Source organism: Scyliorhinus torazame, chromosome 1 (genome assembly GCF_047496885.1).
Source record: "Scyliorhinus torazame isolate Kashiwa2021f chromosome 1, sScyTor2.1, whole genome shotgun sequence".
Lineage (NCBI taxonomy): Eukaryota > Metazoa > Chordata > Chondrichthyes > Carcharhiniformes > Scyliorhinidae > Scyliorhinus > Scyliorhinus torazame.
The window spans coordinates 149,679,533-149,698,828 of NC_092707.1; the positions used below are offsets into that span (position 1 = coordinate 149,679,533).

The 19,296-nt window shown below is 50.3% G+C and overlaps 1 protein-coding gene across 3 annotated transcripts in view; it reads left to right on the forward strand.

Moving 5' to 3' along the window:
- Positions 1-19,296, forward strand: part of rps6ka1 (ribosomal protein S6 kinase a, polypeptide 1) — a 491,911-nt gene that overhangs the window by 314,952 nt on the left and 157,663 nt on the right. For all 3 annotated transcript variants that reach the window (XM_072501006.1, XM_072501007.1, XM_072501008.1), the window contains 2 exons: positions 14,594-14,736; positions 15,603-15,673. In XM_072501006.1, the coding sequence (XP_072357107.1) occupies positions 14,594-14,736; positions 15,603-15,673 (214 nt within the window). The remainder of the gene's footprint in view (positions 1-14,593; positions 14,737-15,602; positions 15,674-19,296) is intronic.

Here is a 19,296-nt window from a genome sequence, read left to right on the forward strand (position 1 = left end):
CCTGCACACTCTCCCGTCCCCCCTCCCACCTGCACACTCTCCCTCACCCCCCCACCTGCACACTCTCCCTCGCCCCCCGCAGCTGCACACTCTCCCACCCCCCTCCCACCTGCACTCCGCTCCCTCACCCCCCCCACCTGCACACTCCCCCGCCCCCCCACCTGCACACTCTCCCGCCCCCCCTCCCACCTGAACTCCGCTCCTTCACCTCCCCCACCTGCACACTCTCCCTCGCCCCCCCCACCTGCACACTCTCCCACCCCCCTCCCACCTGCGCTCCACTCCCTCACCCCCCCACCTGCACATTCTCCCGCCCCCCCCTCCCACCTGCACTCCGCTCCCTCACCCCCCTCCCACCTGCACACTCTCCCGCCCCCCCTCCCACCTGCACTCCGCTCCCTCCCCCCCCCACCTGCACACTCTCCCGCACCCCCCTCCCACCTGCACACTCTCCCTCGCCCCCCCCACCTGCACACTCTCCCACCCCCCTCCCACCTGAACACTCTCCCGCCCCCCCCCCTGCACACTCTCCCTCAACCCCCTCGCCTGCACACTTTCCCGCCCCTCCCTCTCCCACCTGCACTCCGCTCCCTCGCCCCCCCCCCCACCTGCACACTCTCCCACCCCCCTCCTACCTGCACTCCACTCCCTCACCCCCCCACCTGCACACTCTCCCTCGCCCCCCCCACCTGCACACTCTCCCTCGCCCCCCTCCCACCTGAACACTCTCCCGCCCCCCCCCTGCACACTCTCCCTCAACCCCCTCGCCTGCACACTTTCCCGCCCCTCCCTCTCCCACCTGCACTCCACTCCCTCACCCCCCCCACCTGCACACTCTCCCTCGCCCCCCCCAGCTGCACACTCTCCCACCACCCCTCCCACCTGCACTCCGCTCCCTCACCCCCCCACCTACACACTCTCCCTCGCCCCCCCTCCACACTCTCCCTCGCCCCCCCCCACCTGCACACTCTCCCACCCCCCCTCCCACCTGCACTCCGCTCCCTCACCCCCCCCACCTGCACACTCTCCCGCCCCCCCTCCCACCTGCACACTCTCCCGCCCCCTCCTCCCACCTGAACTCCGCTCCCTCACTCCCCCCCCACCTGCATACTCTCCCGCACCCCCCTCCCACCTGCACACTCTCCCTCGCCCCCCTCCCACCTGAACTCCGCTCCCTCACTCCCCCCCACCTGCACACTCTCCCACCCACCTGCACTCCACTCCCTCACCCCCCCCTGCACACTCTCCCTCGCCCCCCCCAGCTGCACACTCTCCCACCCCCCCTCCCACCTGCACTCCGCTCCCTCACCCCCCCATCTGCACACTCTCCCTCGCCCCCCCCTCCACACTCTCCCTCACCCCTCCCACCTGCACACTCTCCCGCTCCCCCTCCCACCTGCACACTCTCCCGCCCCCTCCTCCCACCTGAACTCCGCTCCCTCACTCCCCCCCACCTGCATACTCTCCCTCGCCCCCCCCCACCTGCACACTCTCCCTCGCCCCCCGCAGCTGCACACTCTCCCACCCCCCCTCCCACCTGCACTCCGCTCCCTCACCCCCCCCCACCTGCACACTCCCCCGCCCCCCCCACCTGCACACTCTCCCGTCCCCCCTCCCACCTGAACTCCGCTCCTTCACCCCCCCCACCTGCACACTCTCCCTCACCCCCCTCCCACCTGCACACTCTCCCGCCCCCCTCCCACCTGCACTCCGCTCCCTCCCCCCCCCCACCTGCACACTCTCCCGCACCCCCCTCCCACCTGCACACTCTCCCTCGCCCCCCTCCCACCTGAACACTCTCCCGCACCCCCCCCACCTGCACACTCTCCCTCAACCCCCTCGCCTGCACACTTTCCCGCCCCTCCCTCTCCCACCTGCACACTCTCCCTCAACCCCCTCGCCTGCACACTTTCCCGCCCCTCCCTCTCCCACCTGCACTCCGCTCCCTCACCCCTCCCACCTGCACTCCGCTCCCTAACCCCCCTCCCACCTGCACACTCTCCCGCCCCCCCTCCCACCTGAACTCCGCTCCCTCACCCCCCCCACCTGCACACTCTCCCTCGCCCTCCCCACCTGCACACTCTCCCACCCCCCTCCCACCTGCACTCCACTCCCTCACCCCCCCCACCTGCACACTCTCCCACCCCCCCCTCCCACCTGCACTCCGCTCCCTCACCCCCCTGCCACCTGCACACTCTCCCGCCCCCCCTCCCACCTGCACCCCGCTCATCACTCCCCCCACCTGCACACTCTCCCGCACCCCCCTCCCACCTGCACACTCTCCCTCGCCCCCCTCCCACCTGAACACTCTCCCGCACCCCCCCCACCTGCACACTCTCCCTCACCCCCCTCCCACCTGCACACTCTCCCGCTCCCCCCCTCCCACCTGCACTCTGCTCTCACCCCCCCACCTGCACACTATCCCGCCCCCCCTCCCACCTGCACTCCGCTCCCTCACCCCCCCCACCTGCACACTCTCCCTCACCCCCCCCCCACCTGCACACTCTCCCACCCCCCTCCCACCTGCACTCCGCTCCCTCACCCCCCCACCTGCACACTCTCCCCCCCCCTCCCACCTGCTCTCCGCTCCCTCACCCCCCCTCCCACCTGCACACTCTCCCGCCCCCCCCTCCCACCTGCACTCCGCTCCCTCACCCCCCCACCTGCACACGCACCCGCTCCCCCTTCCCACCTGCACACTCTCCCTCGCCCCCACCCACCTGAACACTCTCCCGCACCCCCCCCCACCTGCACACTCTCCCTCACCCCCCCCACCTGCACACTCTCCCGCCACCCCCTCCCACCTGCACTCCGCTCTCTCACCTACACCTCCCACCTGCACACTCTCCCGCCCCCCTCCCACCTGCACTCCGCTCCCTCAACCCCCCCCCCACCTGCACACTCTCCCGCACCCCCCCTCCCACCTGCACACTCTCCCTCGCCCCCCTCCCACCTGAACACTCTCCCGCACCCCCCCCCCCACCTGCACACTCTCCCTCGCCCCCCCCCTTTGGCCGCAGCCTTCTCAGGGAAGCCGACCCGGTCTCTGGGCGCTGCGCTACAGTCCGTTCACCTCCTCCCTGCTCAGCGTCAGCCAGCACGACTGGCTGACGACTTTAAAAAGCAGGTGTGAACGGCGACGGCGTGAACTGGGGTCTCACTGTCGGGACTTCGGCCCATCCGGGCCTGAGAATAGCAGGGGTGCCAGAGAATCGCCGCTTTGGGTGTCTCGGGCGATTCTCCGGCCTGCGGCCCGCGAAACTCGACCGTGCCGTTCCAGCCGCTTAGGAGAATCGCGGGAGGGTGTCGGACCAGCGTCGCGGGAAATTTTGGCGGCCCAGGCTATTCTCCCAACCGGCGTGGGAGTGGAGAATCGCACCCCTTATGTCTATATCATGATTAGTTAACACAGTGCCCCCTGGTGTTTTCCTACAACTCTTTCAGTATCTTTATTATATCTTCTCTCTGTTCTTCTTCTGTTGATAGTTTTGCATCTTTGGTTTTAGAACTCTGTCTGATATCTTCAAACAGTGTCTTGTGTTCACTCTTCTTCAAAAATCAAAAACCACGTGATTCCCTTTATCAGGTTCCTGACTATCTAAATTATAATTGAATGAGTTTGTCCTGCATTTCTGACTCTTTCTGTCTCTTGTGTAATGCTTTTTCTGATCGTCCAATGAATGTTTATCCAAATTTCGAAGACCGTCTGCAGCCAAACTACAAGCAGTATTGTAATTGCTGAGGGAAATATTTGGTTCATTTTTAATCAATAAACTTTCTCTCACCCCTCCAGCTTTACATTCTCTCTTTTCCTTCGCATGGTTACTTTCAGCGACAAATAAAGTTCAGGGTTCAATCTTTGCAGAGTTGGTTAGCTGTATATGCACCATTCTCTGTTTTATATCTTTTACCTCATCGTCGGAATTTTTGTAATCACAGCCCTTATCTCCATTTAGTAATATGGACTGAAACAATTTGTGCTTTCCAGATTTTAACTGTTCTTCTATATTTTCAGAATCAGAGGATAACACATAGATGGTTCCATGAACTTTCTGTTTCTTGATAACATGTGGTTGCAGAACTACTGCATGGTTCTTCACCCACCTTCCTCTTAATTTTTAAAAATAATTGATTACTGATTATTTCACCTCCTTTGCTATTTCCTGCCTTTACCTTGATGAGGCACTGTGGACATTTAAAAGGATTGGGTTAATCAGCTGTTCGCTTGGTGTCACTTCACAGTCCTTGATGACCTCGTCCTGAATAACTGATGACATGCTATCTTGTGTATTTTCCTTAAAAGCTGGCATGCTGTGGAGAAATATTTGCATCTGAGGTGGGTGGCAACGGGTTTACTGCAAAAGGCTGTAACAAATTACTTTTAGGGAAGTCCAATTCACTTTCCTCTTCTTCCTGTTTTCTTTCCTAGCTTTGGAAGAATTACTTTCCATGTTGTTCAAGATAAGTTAGTGACAGGTCGATTCAGTAGCAATTGTTTATCATTACTTCATAATCAGAACTGAAATCGGATTCAGAACTCTCACTTGACTCTTCATCACTGTCATTGCCTTTAGATTTGGACTCCTCTGTCTAACAGTCATCTTTGACAAATCTCTTTGAGGAATAATTTATGTGAAGATAATTTAATCAGTATCAGTAGAATCGGATTCACTACCATTGTCATTTGATATGATCAACGTCTTTCAACATTTCTTCCTTTGAATCTTTTAATGCCCAATAGTTTTTCCTAATTCCCACATGCACTACCGATGGTATCTCATGTGCAATCTACTGTGCTTCCCTTGGACTCTCTGTATTCATGGATGAAGCTATAACCTTTACTCCTGCCAAATAATTCCCCAAAAGTAAGTCTACTCTGTCCACTGGGAATTTCTTAACCACTCTGACCACTACTGGATCTGACATTAAATCACACTCCAATTGTACTTTATACAATGGAACTGGGATATAATCTCTACCTATCCCATTCACTAATACTTCAGTTTTCATTGAAGCCTCTGAAGGGAAAACCAAATCGTTCTCCAATGAAAGAGTTTGCATGGCATCTGTGTCCTTTATAATAGTTATGGGTTTGGCGACATCAGTTGATGAAAATGGGGGACCTTCCCCTTAGACAAAAAACCTCCATAACCTCTACCTCATTCATCACATCTGCTCCCACAGCAATGTTCACCTCAGGCCTCCTCAGCCCAGTTAAAGCTACACTCTGCCCTGTAGCATTCTCCACTTTTGTTTCTTTTTTGGAATCCTGCTTATGAATCCCACAAATCCCATGGGCTTTCCATGCAACTTCCAACACGCTGAACGAACGTGTCCCACCTTGTTACAGTGGTAACACCTCGGCTTTCAATTCTCACCTCCACCCTCAGTACCTTCCTTCCTGGTCTGAGGAAGAGATCTTGGAGCATTTCCAGCTATCCATTCTTTACCTTGGCTCCCTGCCTTCCTTTCACTCTCCTACTTCCTATCATTTTCGAAATGGTGGGGGTGATGAAAAAAAGGTTTAAATTTATGTATTGGCTCATACTAGTCAGCCATAATTGCTGCTTGTCTAGCAGTCTTCACCCTCTGGATTTCAACAATCTTTCTTTTCATAGAAGGTAGGGAATTCTTAAATTCCTCTTAGAGAATGACCTCTCTCAGAGCCTCATAGGCAGTTGCAACTCTGCTCATTCCTGTCTAACAACATTTTTCTGCTTGTGGTTAGCATTGCTGCCTCACAACACTTAGGATCCGGGTTCGATCCCGCTTCTGGGTCACTATCCGTGTGGAGTTTACACATTCTCCCCGTGTTTGCATGGGTCTCACCCCCACAACCCAAAGATGTGCAAAGTAGGTGGATTGGTCATACGAAATTGCTCCTTAATTGGAAACAAAATTTGGGCACTTAAATTTTTTTTTTTAAATTGCTCTGCTTAACCCTTTCGAATTCAGCATACATCTGTACCAATCAGGAACCAATTCATATGCACCCAGAATAGTTTTTTTTAACCTCGTCATAATTCTTAGATATCCACTCTGACAGGGAAGCATAAAGCTCCTGTGCCCACCCTATCAATCACTGCATGGGTAATATCCACCTTTCTCTTGACCACTCCATTTGGGTCTCTGTTTTCTCAAAAGCCCTAAAAAGGTTTTTGATCTCCTTTTCTTTGAAATTTGGGAGGGCCTGCATAAAGTTAAACTGATAGCCACTGGGTTCCGTTCTAAGATTAAACTCCCCTCTAATTTCAGGGAGATGTCTTCTAATTTCTAGTGTCTTAATATGGAACTCTCTCTCTCTCGCTTTTTCCTCTCACACTAATTCCAACCTCACTCCCCCCTAATTTTGTTTCCTTTTTGCTTTATCTCCATTTCTTTCTCTTATTGCCTCATCTCCATTCCCTTTTCTTTTTGCCTCCTCTCCATTTCTTTTTCTACTCTTTTTAATTCCCTTTCATGCTCGAATTGGAACCGAATTCTCCCCAGCTTAATTTCCCCACCAGAAAATGCCCTTAATGCTAATCTACTTGTGGGCTCTCCTGTGTTCCTAGTATTTCTTTCAAATTTAAATGCTGAGAAAACATGTCAGTTATCTCCACCTTCCTAGCTCTAGTTTAGTATCTCTATTTTTAATTCCCCTGCCAATTCGACTAGCTTGTCTTTTCAAAGCTCTTTTAAACAAACCAGAGACAAGTCGTCCACCTGAAGAAAATCCTTAACAGCTTCCAGAGCCATCCTGTTATCATAGAATTTACAGTGCAGAAGGAGGCCATTCGGCCCGTCAAGTCTGCACTGACTCTTGGAAAGAGCACCCTACCCAAGGTCAACACTTGCGCCCTATCCCCATAACCCAGCAACCCCACCCAACACTAAGGGCAATTTTGGACACTAAGGGAAATTTATCATGGCCAATGTAGCCCCACTCGTCCCGGAGTCACAACAAAAGTGAATGTACCAATAATTCTTATAAAAATATTTAGCCCCTGGCTGTCCAATAATTACAGTCACCATGTTTGTAAGTTTAAATAGAATTACTGTTTATTTATAAAGAGAACAAATATGAAATACGCAGTAAGTACAGCTGCTTAACGACAAGCTAAAACCTGAATTTTCCCTTTAACTGCCCCACACTCTACCCCTGTCCACCCCTCTGTGTTTGTCTGTCTCTTGTGAGTGGGTAAAAATAATAGGTTTTATGGTCAAAGATAAGAGCCCTTGCGTCAGATGCTGAGTTATTCAGTGTACTTTCTTCACGGTATGAGCATGGTTCAAAATCTCTGGTTTACAGCCCGTAATGATCTTCCTTGCAGCTAGCAATACCTTGCTCACAGCTTTTCCAGGCGAGGCCCCTGACTTTACAACAGCCTGTTCTGCAGAGTGAGTGATCAGATTCTGGTCTCTGCTTCCATCAGCCTTTTTCTGCAGAGAGATAGTTGGTTCACACAGTGACCCTTTGGTGAAAATTTGCTGATTATTTCTGGAGAAAACAGTGCAAAAAAGAGAGTTTTTCTCCCTTTGCTGCCAAACACGAAACTGCAACTTAATTATGCCTCTGAACCATTTTAGTGAGAACCGATCCAATCATCACCTGTTACCAGGCAGAACAATGCCTTTTAGGCCCATTCATTAGCCCTCAGACACATCAATTAATCCAAGTCATCACTGATGTCAGTCTAAAACAGCACAGCCTTCTCGATCTTCCTGTTTGAATTAAAGGTGCAGGCTCCTTTGCCTTTAAGTCACAAGTCCATGGATCAAAAATATAACGGCAGAAATAAAAGAAAGGGGAAAACAAGGGAATGGTCATGTAAATAAAAAATAAGAAACAGGAAGGACCCTTACAGTATCCATTAAATTGAAAGTTGCCTCTAGTGGGGATGGGGAACTTATGGGCAATGATAGATGACTGGGAGCATGGGCAATCTGTGTATCCAGGTGGTGTTGAAACAAATATTCATAGGTGCCGAGTAGAAGCACCCAACTCAGAATTCTAGTTGATGCGATGGGTGGAATTCCCTTATCCTCCCTAAAAAGGCCGAGCAAGGGGTTGTGGTCAGTCACAATAGAAAGGTGCCTCCCATAAACATACTGGTGTAATTTCTTGACTCCAAATAGTATCGCCAAGCCCTCCTTCTCGATTTGAACGTATCTTCATTCAACATCCACCATGGTCCTTGAGGCGAAAGTAATGGGGCCATTGTCCCGTCTGTGTGCCAGCACTGCCACAATGCCGTAGGTAGAGGCATCATATGTCCGGATTAGTGGTCGGCCTGGGTCATAGTGAGTGAGGAGCTGTGTGGACGACAGAAGCTCTTTTACTTTATCTTGTGACGCACACCAGAACCACCTCTGGTCCTTCTTCAACAATGTATGGAGTGGAGCCAATAAAATAGCTAGGTTTGCAATGAAATTTCCATAATAATGACCAGGCCTAGGAATGACCGGAGTTCAGTGGCGTTCTTCAGGGTTGGAGCATCTTTTATGGCCTGAACCATATATTCTACTGGGTGTAGACCATCTCTGTCCACCCTGAATCCTAAGTAAGTCACCTCTCTAGCATGGAACACACGCCTGCTCCTTAGCCAGGCACCCACTTGGGAAAACCGCCGTAGTACTTTTGCAAGTTGTCCATATGCTCCTCCTCCATGGTGCCCGTGATGAGCACGTCATCCAGATAGACAGCCACCTTCGGCAGACCCTGCAAGATCTTTTCCATTGCACACTGGAAAATCACCTTTACTGATGAAACCCCAAATGGGAGGTGGGTGTAGTCAAATAACTCCCTGTAGCTTTATATGGTCGCATATTTTCTGGGGGCTGGATCTAGCTCCACCTGTGAATAGGCATTACTCATGTCAAGTCTCATAAAAGAACATCCCCCAGCTAGTTTTGCGTACAAATCCTCCACTCTAGGCATCGAGTACCAGTCCAGGAGTGAAGCTCTGTTTACTCCGAGCTATAAATCAGTATTGGACAATTTGCTTCATTACTGGCACCATGGGTATGGCCCATTCCGCAAATTGTACAAGGTATATGACACCCAAATCATTCGGGTGCCAAAACCTCCATGTCAACTTTGGCAAGCAACGCATAGGGGACAGGCCTTGCTCTAAAATACAGGGGCCGAGCTTCAGGGTCCACGTAGATCCGGGCCTTAGCCCCTTTTAGCCTGCCTAGACTCGCCTGGAACACTTCAGGGTACTTGGCCAATACGTCATACAGATTCTCGGTGCCCATCTGAAGAACCTGTTCCCAGTTGAAATGGAGGACTCGCAACCAGTCACACTCCAGTAAATTGGGCCCTGGTCCCCGTACCAGAACCAGGGGAAGACAGACCGAGGGTTACTGCAGTTCCCATGACACCCAAAGTCTCGCTGCTACGTGTCATCAACCTCACCGTGGTGTTGTGCATTGTTAGCAACATAATGCCTACACGGCGTCATCAAAACATCCGATAGTCCATGATGGAGACAGCAGATCCAGTGTCCATTTCCATCACCACAGGGTGACCATTTATTTGTACTGTGACCCGGATTGGCGCTACCTTCCGGGTCGTGACGCAGTTCAGCTGCATCAAATAGTCCTCATCCAGTGGGGTCCCACATGCAAGGTTCTGGTTTGCGGTGATCTTGTCGGCTGCCGTGGAAGTGTTCTCTGTGCCGAACTTGGCAGCTCTGGCCATCATGTGTCCTCCGACCACACATTTGGCAATGTGGTCAGCTTTCCCCTTCATCATCAGGGGGTGTATCCCACCAGTTAGTATCCCACCAGTTAGCCCGAGTGACTGGACGGGCTGCGGAATTGCCTTTGGGGTGACCTTTTGGAGGTGATGTTGCCTGATCGGCATTGCCTTGTGATGCAGTGGGAGTTTGAAATGGAGGGCAGGCCAAGCTATGGACACCATAGTCCATGGATCCCTGCAACTGCTGCACTCCTTTTTCTGCATGCTCCTGGGAGAGTGATACTCAATGGCCCATTTTACATCTGAGGTAGGCTCGGAAAACGGCCTCCTCTGAATGGCGGTGTTGTTTATCCCACAAACCAGTCTTTACCTCAACATTTCGGAGCTGGGTGTGGTGATATGCATCACTGTAAATACACAAGGGTTAATGTAAATACACTACGACTAAGTAAACACTAGAGGGAGCACCAGAGACGTCATGACATGCAGACATACAGCTAATGAATACATAGAATAGGACACGACCAATGGGCAGTCAAGACACCCAGAGGTGACACTACCACAAGGGGGCATTATTGAACCCATATCGAAGGACAGGGCACACATGCTCTGTCTCTTTCCACAGGTGACACTTAGAGAGTAGGACAGGGGCAGATCAGAAGCATCACACCCACCACGTGGCTTAGAGCAGACTGGTTAGTTAGACTGAGTTACTATAGCAAGATTAGCAGGAGAGTCGAACTCATAGAGAACTGTGCTAATGGTTCAATAAATCACATTGAACTTACTTCAAAGTCTGGAGTATCTTTTGGTAAAAGCTGCATCGAGTTGCAGCCTGTGTTATTCCAGAGTACATAACACAACATGGTACCAGTAGTGCCTGTTGAATCTATATAGTTCAACTCAGCAAGATCCGTGACTACCATCAACAGCACCCAGGCAAGATGATCGAGATTCCAGTTCCTCAGCAACTCGGGTACCACGGCAACCTTAGTGCCAACTGGCGTGCATTCAAGCAGAGATTTCAGTTTTACCTGGAAGCAGCCGACCTAAATGGCGTGGCCGATGCTAAAAAGATAGCTGTTCTACTCACTATTGCGGGTGAGCATGCAACAGAATTCTTCAACTCCTTAAAGTATTCCAAAGGGCAGGACAAGAGAGACTTCCAGACAGCCCTGGACAAGTTTGAAAACTACTATGAGGTGAACACAACAGAAATCGGTAAAACTGGCACCTATACTCACCACGAGTCAAAGGTAGGCTTGCAACAGAAGCAAACGGCAATTTTGATTGGCAACCATCTTGTGCAAGGAGCCACACATGCGCAGTTCCCGAGAAGATGCGAACCGGCGAAACAGTGTTTTGCGCATGCGCGAGAAGCCGCGCATGCATAGTTGCACAAAGAGCGCACAGTAAATGAAAAGCGATTTGCGCATTCGCAATCCTTTCCTACGCTTTACGTCATGAGCGTCATGACGTCAGAGGCCCTGGACCACGCCCACTTAAAGGGGAAATGTCCGAAAATAGTGAGAAACAAATTTAAAGCCAGAAAACACAATTCTTTCACCTGGAACGGCAGCACAATGCCTGAACTTCGACCAGTAGCCAAAAGTAACCTCCACAGAACCCTGCAACAAGCAGTTAGCATCGCCCCAAGAGATGATTTAGTCCTTGAAGGGTACGACTCAGACGATGATTTCATCATTGGACGTGGCGACCTCAGTACCAAATCCGAACCGCAGCGAGATGTGTTGTACATTGAAGCATCTGACACAGTCATGGACGAGTTCTTCGGATTTGAGGATCCTCAGCCCAGCATAGACGACATCCCGACCCATGGTACAGGATTCTGCTGCGGCCTGACGCCAAGAGACAGAGAGTGGTCCACGCACCACGAAGAGTCCCCGACTCCGCACAGAAAGCGATTACAGACTCCATAGAGAGACCACTGCACGTCTCCACACAGAGAACACAGAAAGACTCCACAGCAAGACCACTGCGCGACTCCATTGAGAGCGCATAGATCGACTCCACAGCGAGACCACTGCATGACTCCACATAGGGAACAATGCCAGACTCCACAGAGAGAGCGGTACAAGCCTCCACAGCGAGCTCGTTAACAGACTCCATGATGGAAGCAACGCAAAACTCCAGAGCGCAGTCCTTGCATGAACAAGACCATGAATGTCTAGCAACCTTATCTGAGCAACCAGCAGCAGACGATGACAGTCTGCCACAGCAAGATGACTATGACAGTCTACAACGCTCACGTGAACAACCTTATCTGAGCAACCAGCAGCAGACGATGCAAGTCTGCCACGCTCAAGTGCACAGCAAGATGACTATGACAGTCTACCATGCTCACGTGAACAACAAAAAGGCTATGACAGTCTACCCAGATTATTTGAGCCAGCAGAAGAAGACTCTGACAGTCTACCCAGCTCATCTAACCGACAAGAAGACACTGAAGGTCTACCCACTGTATGTGCGACAAGTGACAAAGGCTTCACAATTCCCATACAAGGATTGCAGCATCTCAGCGAGACTGACAGATCTCAGCTAGTATTTACGGAGGCACTCGACAATCAAAGTGAGGCTACTAGTGACTCCAGTGACACCACGTTAATTCAAACCTCATCTACTCGAGCCTCTCCACAAGAACCTGAAATGAATACAGATGGGGAGCATCGACAAGGCAAAGATGATTCCAGTGAACCGGACATGACTCCAGACGGGGAGCGACGAGGAATCAGAGACGGCACGCTCAATGAAACAACAGATGCCACAAAGGACATTGACACAAGAAACTTTGTGAAGGACTCGAATTCTCCACTCGGTGTGGTCATTGAGCACAACAAACACGACAACAAAACCTACAAAAACAACAACAACAAGCATACCAGAGGCAACAAACACAACAACAAGCACGTCAATAACAACAATGAATTCAACAATAGAACAACAACTGGTACGACGTGGAGGAAGCCTGTGGTAGTGGATATAGCAGTTATTGAACTATACACTAATATTCTGCCCGCGGCAGTAATTCTCAATCCAGTCCTTTGCTGGGAGAACTAACCACACCAGGCCCTGCCTGGGCCGGCTTTTATGTGTAGTCTTTAATGAGCTCCAGCTGGGTCATCTCTGCCCCCTACCTGGAAAACTTGTACTTCACGAGTCCCATGGGGAGGTCAACAGTGGTTTCCCTGTTGTCCATGGGGGAGTTATAACACCATGACTGTCCTACCTTCTCAGAGTGCCGTCCAGCAAGCCGGTTGTGCTGTCAAACCTTGCTCTGCACACTCACCCCCGCCACATCAGGAGCCCCTAGACCCCAGACCTCTGTCGGGAACATTAGGGAGGTTGTGCTCGGCTGCCCTCCGCTCCTCCAGATATTTAACCTTTGCAGTGAGAGGATCCTCGGTGGTGAAGTCTGGCTCTTCAGTGTTTGGTGGTTGGCAGCTGCCTCTATGGTGCTGACGCTCCGAGAGTACAGGCACAGTGTTCAGGTATTCAAGGTTGCTGGTTATGCAGTGCACTAATCATCCTCTGATACATGGCACCTGTGTCTTCGAAGAGGCACTGGAGAGGTCAGCGGTCTGAAGTAATTCTCACAACTAACAAGGCTAATTCCTCATTTGAAAGAGTCTTCGGCTGTGAAGCTGTCGGCTGCTCACAATCAAAGGGTGAAATTGACTTTCAGGAGAGAAGCTGCAGCATGGCTCAGTCCTGGAAGTGTTTGGTAGGATTAGACAGGCTACGGCTGTGGTTGTCCCTGTTATGGGTCTCCACAATATTTAAAGATGGCTTGAAGGTCTCACAGACGCAAAGCCCCTCACCCCACCCCCAGCCCAGGGCTGACCCCCACCTGGAATGCTTCAGCCCACCGACCTCCTGAAGGCACCCCCCTCCCCACCCCGAGCACTGGGGCAGCAGTTCCAGTACTCTTGAGTCGCATTCCAGAAAATGGAAATGCCTACTCACTTCCTCAGAAGCCATTGCGCTAACTTCACATTTTTGGAAAGGAGAAATAAATTACGCCTGCGTGACCTCTGCATTCAACTTCAATTTCTGTAATGTGATGGAAATGAATGCAAATGAGGGTTAATGGTATTTCGGGGCAAGATACGGAATTCGCCATCGGGAACTGGCCAGGTGAAATGGTTCGCACCCGCGCAAATCTCGATTTTGCTCCCTTCGATGCACCCGGATCCGCGTCGGGTGCAATACAGTCGCTAAATCGCGTCCATGCTCTTTCTCTCCAGACAATACCTGGACTTTGAGGAATAAATTTGCCTTCTCAGGTTGAAGTAAATGATTCCATGACACTATTTCAAAGAAGGGGAGATCTTCAAATATTCTGGTCAATATTTATCCCTCAATCCACACCACAGAAACTGTTTACATGATCATTACCACAATGCCATTTTGGTGTATGCAAATTAGCTGTCATGTTTCCGACAGTACCTGTTACAATAGTGACTATGCTTCAGAAATAGCTGTATTGGCTGTAAAGTGTTTAAGGATTTCTGGTGATCAAGAAAGTTACTATATAAATGCCATTTTTTTTTTTTGAAGTGTTTAATTTAAATCATTCTTGTATTCCCTCCACAGCCATGTTTCACTTCTATTTATGCAACCTCTACCTTTGTACATCACATCACACTCTTTGGTTCTCTGATTCTGAACTGCTGTATCTACTCCATCCTTAGCCCCACTCTCCCAACTCTGTATAAACTCCCTCATCTCTTCTCTTTTAAAATAAAATTGTGGTTTATTCTTGTTGCTGGTGATGGTTCTTGTTGGACAAAAGCTGACTCCTAAAAACAAGAATTTTGAAGTGAACTAGGCAGATCATGTTTGTCACTGAACTGTTTGGCTGTTAATTTTGGTTGTGCTTCTCTTAAGATTTTGGCCTAAGCAAGGAAGCTGTTGACCTTGAGAAGAAGGCCTATTCGTTTTGTGGAACTGTTGAGTATATGGCTCCTGAGGTGGTTAATCGGCGTGGCCATACACATAGTGCTGACTGGTGGTCCTATGGTGTTTTAATGGTACGTACATTAATTACTCACCAGCCGGCACGGTGGCATAGTGATTAGCACTGCTATCTCACAGCGCCAGGGACATGGGTTCCTTGGGTGACTGTGTGGAGTTTGCACATTCTCTCCGTGTCTGGGTGAGTTTCCTCTGGGTGCTCCGGTTTCCACCCATAGTCCAAAGATGTGCAGGTTAGGTGGATTGGCTATGCTAAGTTGCCCTTTAGCGCCCAAAGATGTGTGGGATAGGTTAAAGGGCTTGGGTGTGGAGTGCTCTTTCAGGGGGTCAGTGCAGACTTAATGTGCCGAATGGCCTCCTGCCCTGTAGGGATTCTACAATTCCTCAGTAATTTTAATCTCTCACTCTTTCCCTAACCGCCCCCCCCCCCCCTTGAATTATGTTCCATTCTCATATCTCAAAGTCACAAGAACACTAACTGAAAGGTGACTTGGGTCAGGATTTTCCAGCCTCCCGCGGCAGAGGCGGCTCTCCATTGGCTGCCAAAGTCAATGGCAATTTGCATGGCTCGCCTGTCCCGCCACCGGGAAACCTGCAGTGGGGCTCAACTTCGATGGGGCCGGAAGATTCCATCAGCGAGAATGGCTGGAAAATCCTGCCCTTGGTCTTGACAACTGACTGCGTCACAAAAACTATTACCAGGAACATGTGATGTAAGATGAGATTTGCAGCTGATGATCTTAATTCCTTCACTTGAATCCCACTAATTCGTAAAGCTCCCCTCAAGTTTCTAATTGGGTTTAGTTTTGCGAAACGTGAAGGCTGCCCAGCCTTTGTGAATGTTGTTTCTGAGAAGCGTTTGATTGTGAACTGTTTACTGTTTAGCTCTTAACCTTTGTGAAATGGTTCTGTTTCTTGGCAGTTTGAAATGCTGACTGGTTCTTTGCCATTCCAAGGGAAAGATAGGAAGGAGACGATGACACTCATTCTAAAGTAAGCCTTGGGTTAATGTTGACTGTGCAGCTGTAATTTAATTTTTTGATGATACTTACTGTCCAATGTTGAATGGTGCTGCTTAAGATAGATCTAGTGAGGTAAGAGCAGTAGGAAATGTTCTCTTTGTTGAAATCAATCACTGAACACTTCATCTAAGCACAGAACCAGAAGAATTCTCCTAAGCCCCCATTGGCGGCTTCAATGGCAGGCGTGGAGGTAATACGGAGGGAGGCCCAGAGATTGGTTTCGCACCAGTTTGAATTTACAGGGGATTTTCCACTGGTACTTGCCATGGCGGGTCAGAAAACCCACCAGAGGCTGGCTAGACCCTCATTTAGGGGCTGGTTTAGCACACTGGGCTAAAACGTTGGCTATGAAAGCAGACCAAGGCAGGCCAGCAGGACGGTTCAATTCCCGTACCAGCCTCCCCGAACTGGCGCCGGGATGTGGCGACTAGGGGCTTTTCACAGTAACTTCATTGAAGTCTACTTGTGACAATAAGCGATTTTCATTTCATCATTTCATTTGCAACCCGTTAATGGAATGGTGATGAAGGCCTTCCACCCTTCCCCCGATTCTCTGCGATGCCGGCATGAAACACTTTCAGAACAGCATAGCATACAGATATGAGTACTCACCTGAATAATGCCTGGGCTTCCTCCCTCCAGAGTTCGGGATGGAGGCCACCTGCAAACCTGGACCCTAGAACACCGCAGCATTTAGTCAGGGGTGCATCTGCAAGTGGAACTTCCAATTCAGTGTCCAGGAGGGGGTCCATTTTTCAGTCTCGGAACATTCCTTGACATCCATCTTTGTTTTCAGGAGGTCCATCTTCTGGTCTTCTGAAGATCCATCTGCATTTTCAGGTAGTCCACCATCTCTAAAATATGGCACCTGGACCTGACGGCAAACATTGTGCCATCGAAGTCTGTCCCGACATTGAACATGGCTTGAAACACCCGGGTGCATAAATAATGAGGTCAGGTGATTTGGCGTGTTTTACCGCCAAACTCTGTAGCCAGTTAAAATGGCTATCTCCCGATTTAGAATGGCTAACCCCGATTTAAAATGGCGAACGGAAAAGGCTGATGGGAAAATCAGCCAACAGGACTAAAACAAGCAGCTGCAGGTAAAACTGTGTATTCGCCTCTGGGAAAGCCAGACGAGATCGATAGCTGCAGCCATCAGCATAACAAAACACCAGCCATCTGAATACTAATTAGCAATCCCCGAGAACAATGTGCAACAAATTAGACACACAAAGCCAACCCAGACTTTTCGGCGCCAACAGGAGCCTACACAAAGAGAGGTGAACGACCACCTCAAAACCGCCCATCGATCAAGGAATCGCTCCAGCATTGGAGAATATCGAACCAAGTGATTGGGAAGAAGTCCAATCACTTGGAACCAGGTACAGGGTCCGCCCCGAAAGGCGGGAAGCCCCTGGGGACTATAAGAATAGAATTCAAATCGACCCTTTCGCACCCTTCTGCAACCCCTTCTGCACACTTCTGCTGACCTTCTGCAACAGCCGCTCAAATCGTAAGACTTACTTCAACGCTCGCTACGAGATAGGCGCTCCTAGCTATCGATCTGTACCAGCTTCGAATCCCGCAGGCTCAGAACCCATACGAAAGGCCATTCGGTTCCCTGACCTGGTGGGCCATTTACAAGTTAAGTATTGGCCTGTTAGTTGTAGGAAGTAGCTTAGAAGTAGAATTTATGCATAAGTATTGATTACTGTATCTAATAAATGTGCGTTGATTTAACTCTTACTAAGCGGTGTGTTGGATTATTGATCATTACTCGGACTTGAACCACGTGGCGGTATCAGAAAGATACCTGGCGACTCAAGAGCAAAGGTGATAGAACAAGAGCAATTAAACTAAGGCTAAAGTTAGCAGCAACATTTGGCGACTCCGCCGGGACCCGATCTAGAATTGGAAAACCACTCAGGGAGAACCCAAGAATTTGAATTAGAAACCCAATTGGAAACAGAAAACCACAAGTGTTCAAGCAGTTCTGATCAATACTCATAATTCGGAAGTGTGTGTACGCATGCGTAACTAACAGGGCTATAAGGTAAAACTGATAGATTTTTGTTGCGTCAAAACTGTCGGAAGTTTGTATATCGGAAAGTAGCGAAAGCCGTACCTGTATTTACAACACCGCCTTAGCTCCCCTGTTCCAAATTTAGAAGAGGCATTCGGATAGGCAAGATGGCGATGCAGGCAATGCAGCGCCTCATGAACCCTGAGGAATTTGCGGTCGCAGCGACCAGCAGCAGTAGAGTGGGACAATGTCCCATTTGGGAGGAAGAAATCAGGAAATATCTCAAAGGGAAATGATGGCCCCTTTGGAATGATTTCTGTGATAACGAGGAATCAGGTCCCGGGAGTATAGGACATACTTGGTGAGAGAACCTGAGCGAGATCCACAAAAAGAGCTTAGCGAAAGCTCGCAAGCCGATGGCAATCGTGTCCTGTTTGGTCGTTAAGACGCTCCGCAAAGAAGTTGAGGGCATACATCGGATGAGTAAGGTCGATGTAAGCGAAGTAGAAAGAGAGAATATGGAATTGAGGAGGAAATTGGCAGCAAAAGATGGAGAGATGGATGACGCCAAATGGGCTCACCAGTCTTGTCTGGTGCATTTAAGCAGCTTCCAGTCTCGATACGAAAAGTCCTATCAGGACACGCAACGTGCAGTCCTGGTATGAGAGGAGACAGAAAAACAGGTAGAGATATTACAGAAACAGTGTAGTGATATCAAGGCAGCATTAAGAGCACTTCATGCTGCCACCACAGAACAAAGACAAAGCACCTTAGATCAAGCAAAGTGCAGGAAGCAGATTGCAGAGTTGCAATCGCTGCTTTCTGTTCAAAAAGGTTTTCAAGAAACCTTTGGGGAAAAGTTAGATCAGGAAGACGGCCCTGATTGGGAAGAGTTAAACGAAACAGCGCAGAGATATGTTCAGGGAACATGTGCGCAGGGAAAGCCACAAAAGAGAAAAGCGCCCCAACCCCCCACACAGCAGATAGTTCAAGCTCCAATGAACCCTGTAACCACCCACCGCACAGCCATAGTAGACGACACGGAATTTCTATATTCCACCCCCTTAACAGTGACCCAATTACGGGATGCGTGCGAGAAGATCACACCGTTCCTCCCCACCTCAGATCCCCACCATTTCTTTGCCACAGTTAGACATCAGGCGCACATGTACGGCCTGGATGAGCGAGAGCATGTAAAGCTCACAGTTTTAAGTTTAGATCCGTCGGTAGCAGCAGCCCTTCCCGCCCCACAGAATGTAGGAGGAGGCACCCTTGCAGAAATGCATACCGCAATCTTGGATGCGATCGGGTATAACCGGGGTGACCCCGTAGATGGCCTCAACAAATGTAGGCAGAAGAAATCTGAGCACCCCACAGCGTTCGCTGGACGCCTGTGGATTCACTTCGCAGCAGTCTTTGGAGACGTAGACCGTGCCCATTTGTCCCCAGACAACATGGCCAAATGGACCCGCACCCTTATCTCCCTTGCCACAGAAACAGGACAGAAAGCCTGTACGAGTTATGATCCCTCAGAGGAGGCCCATAACGAGAAATGGGTAGTGAAAAGA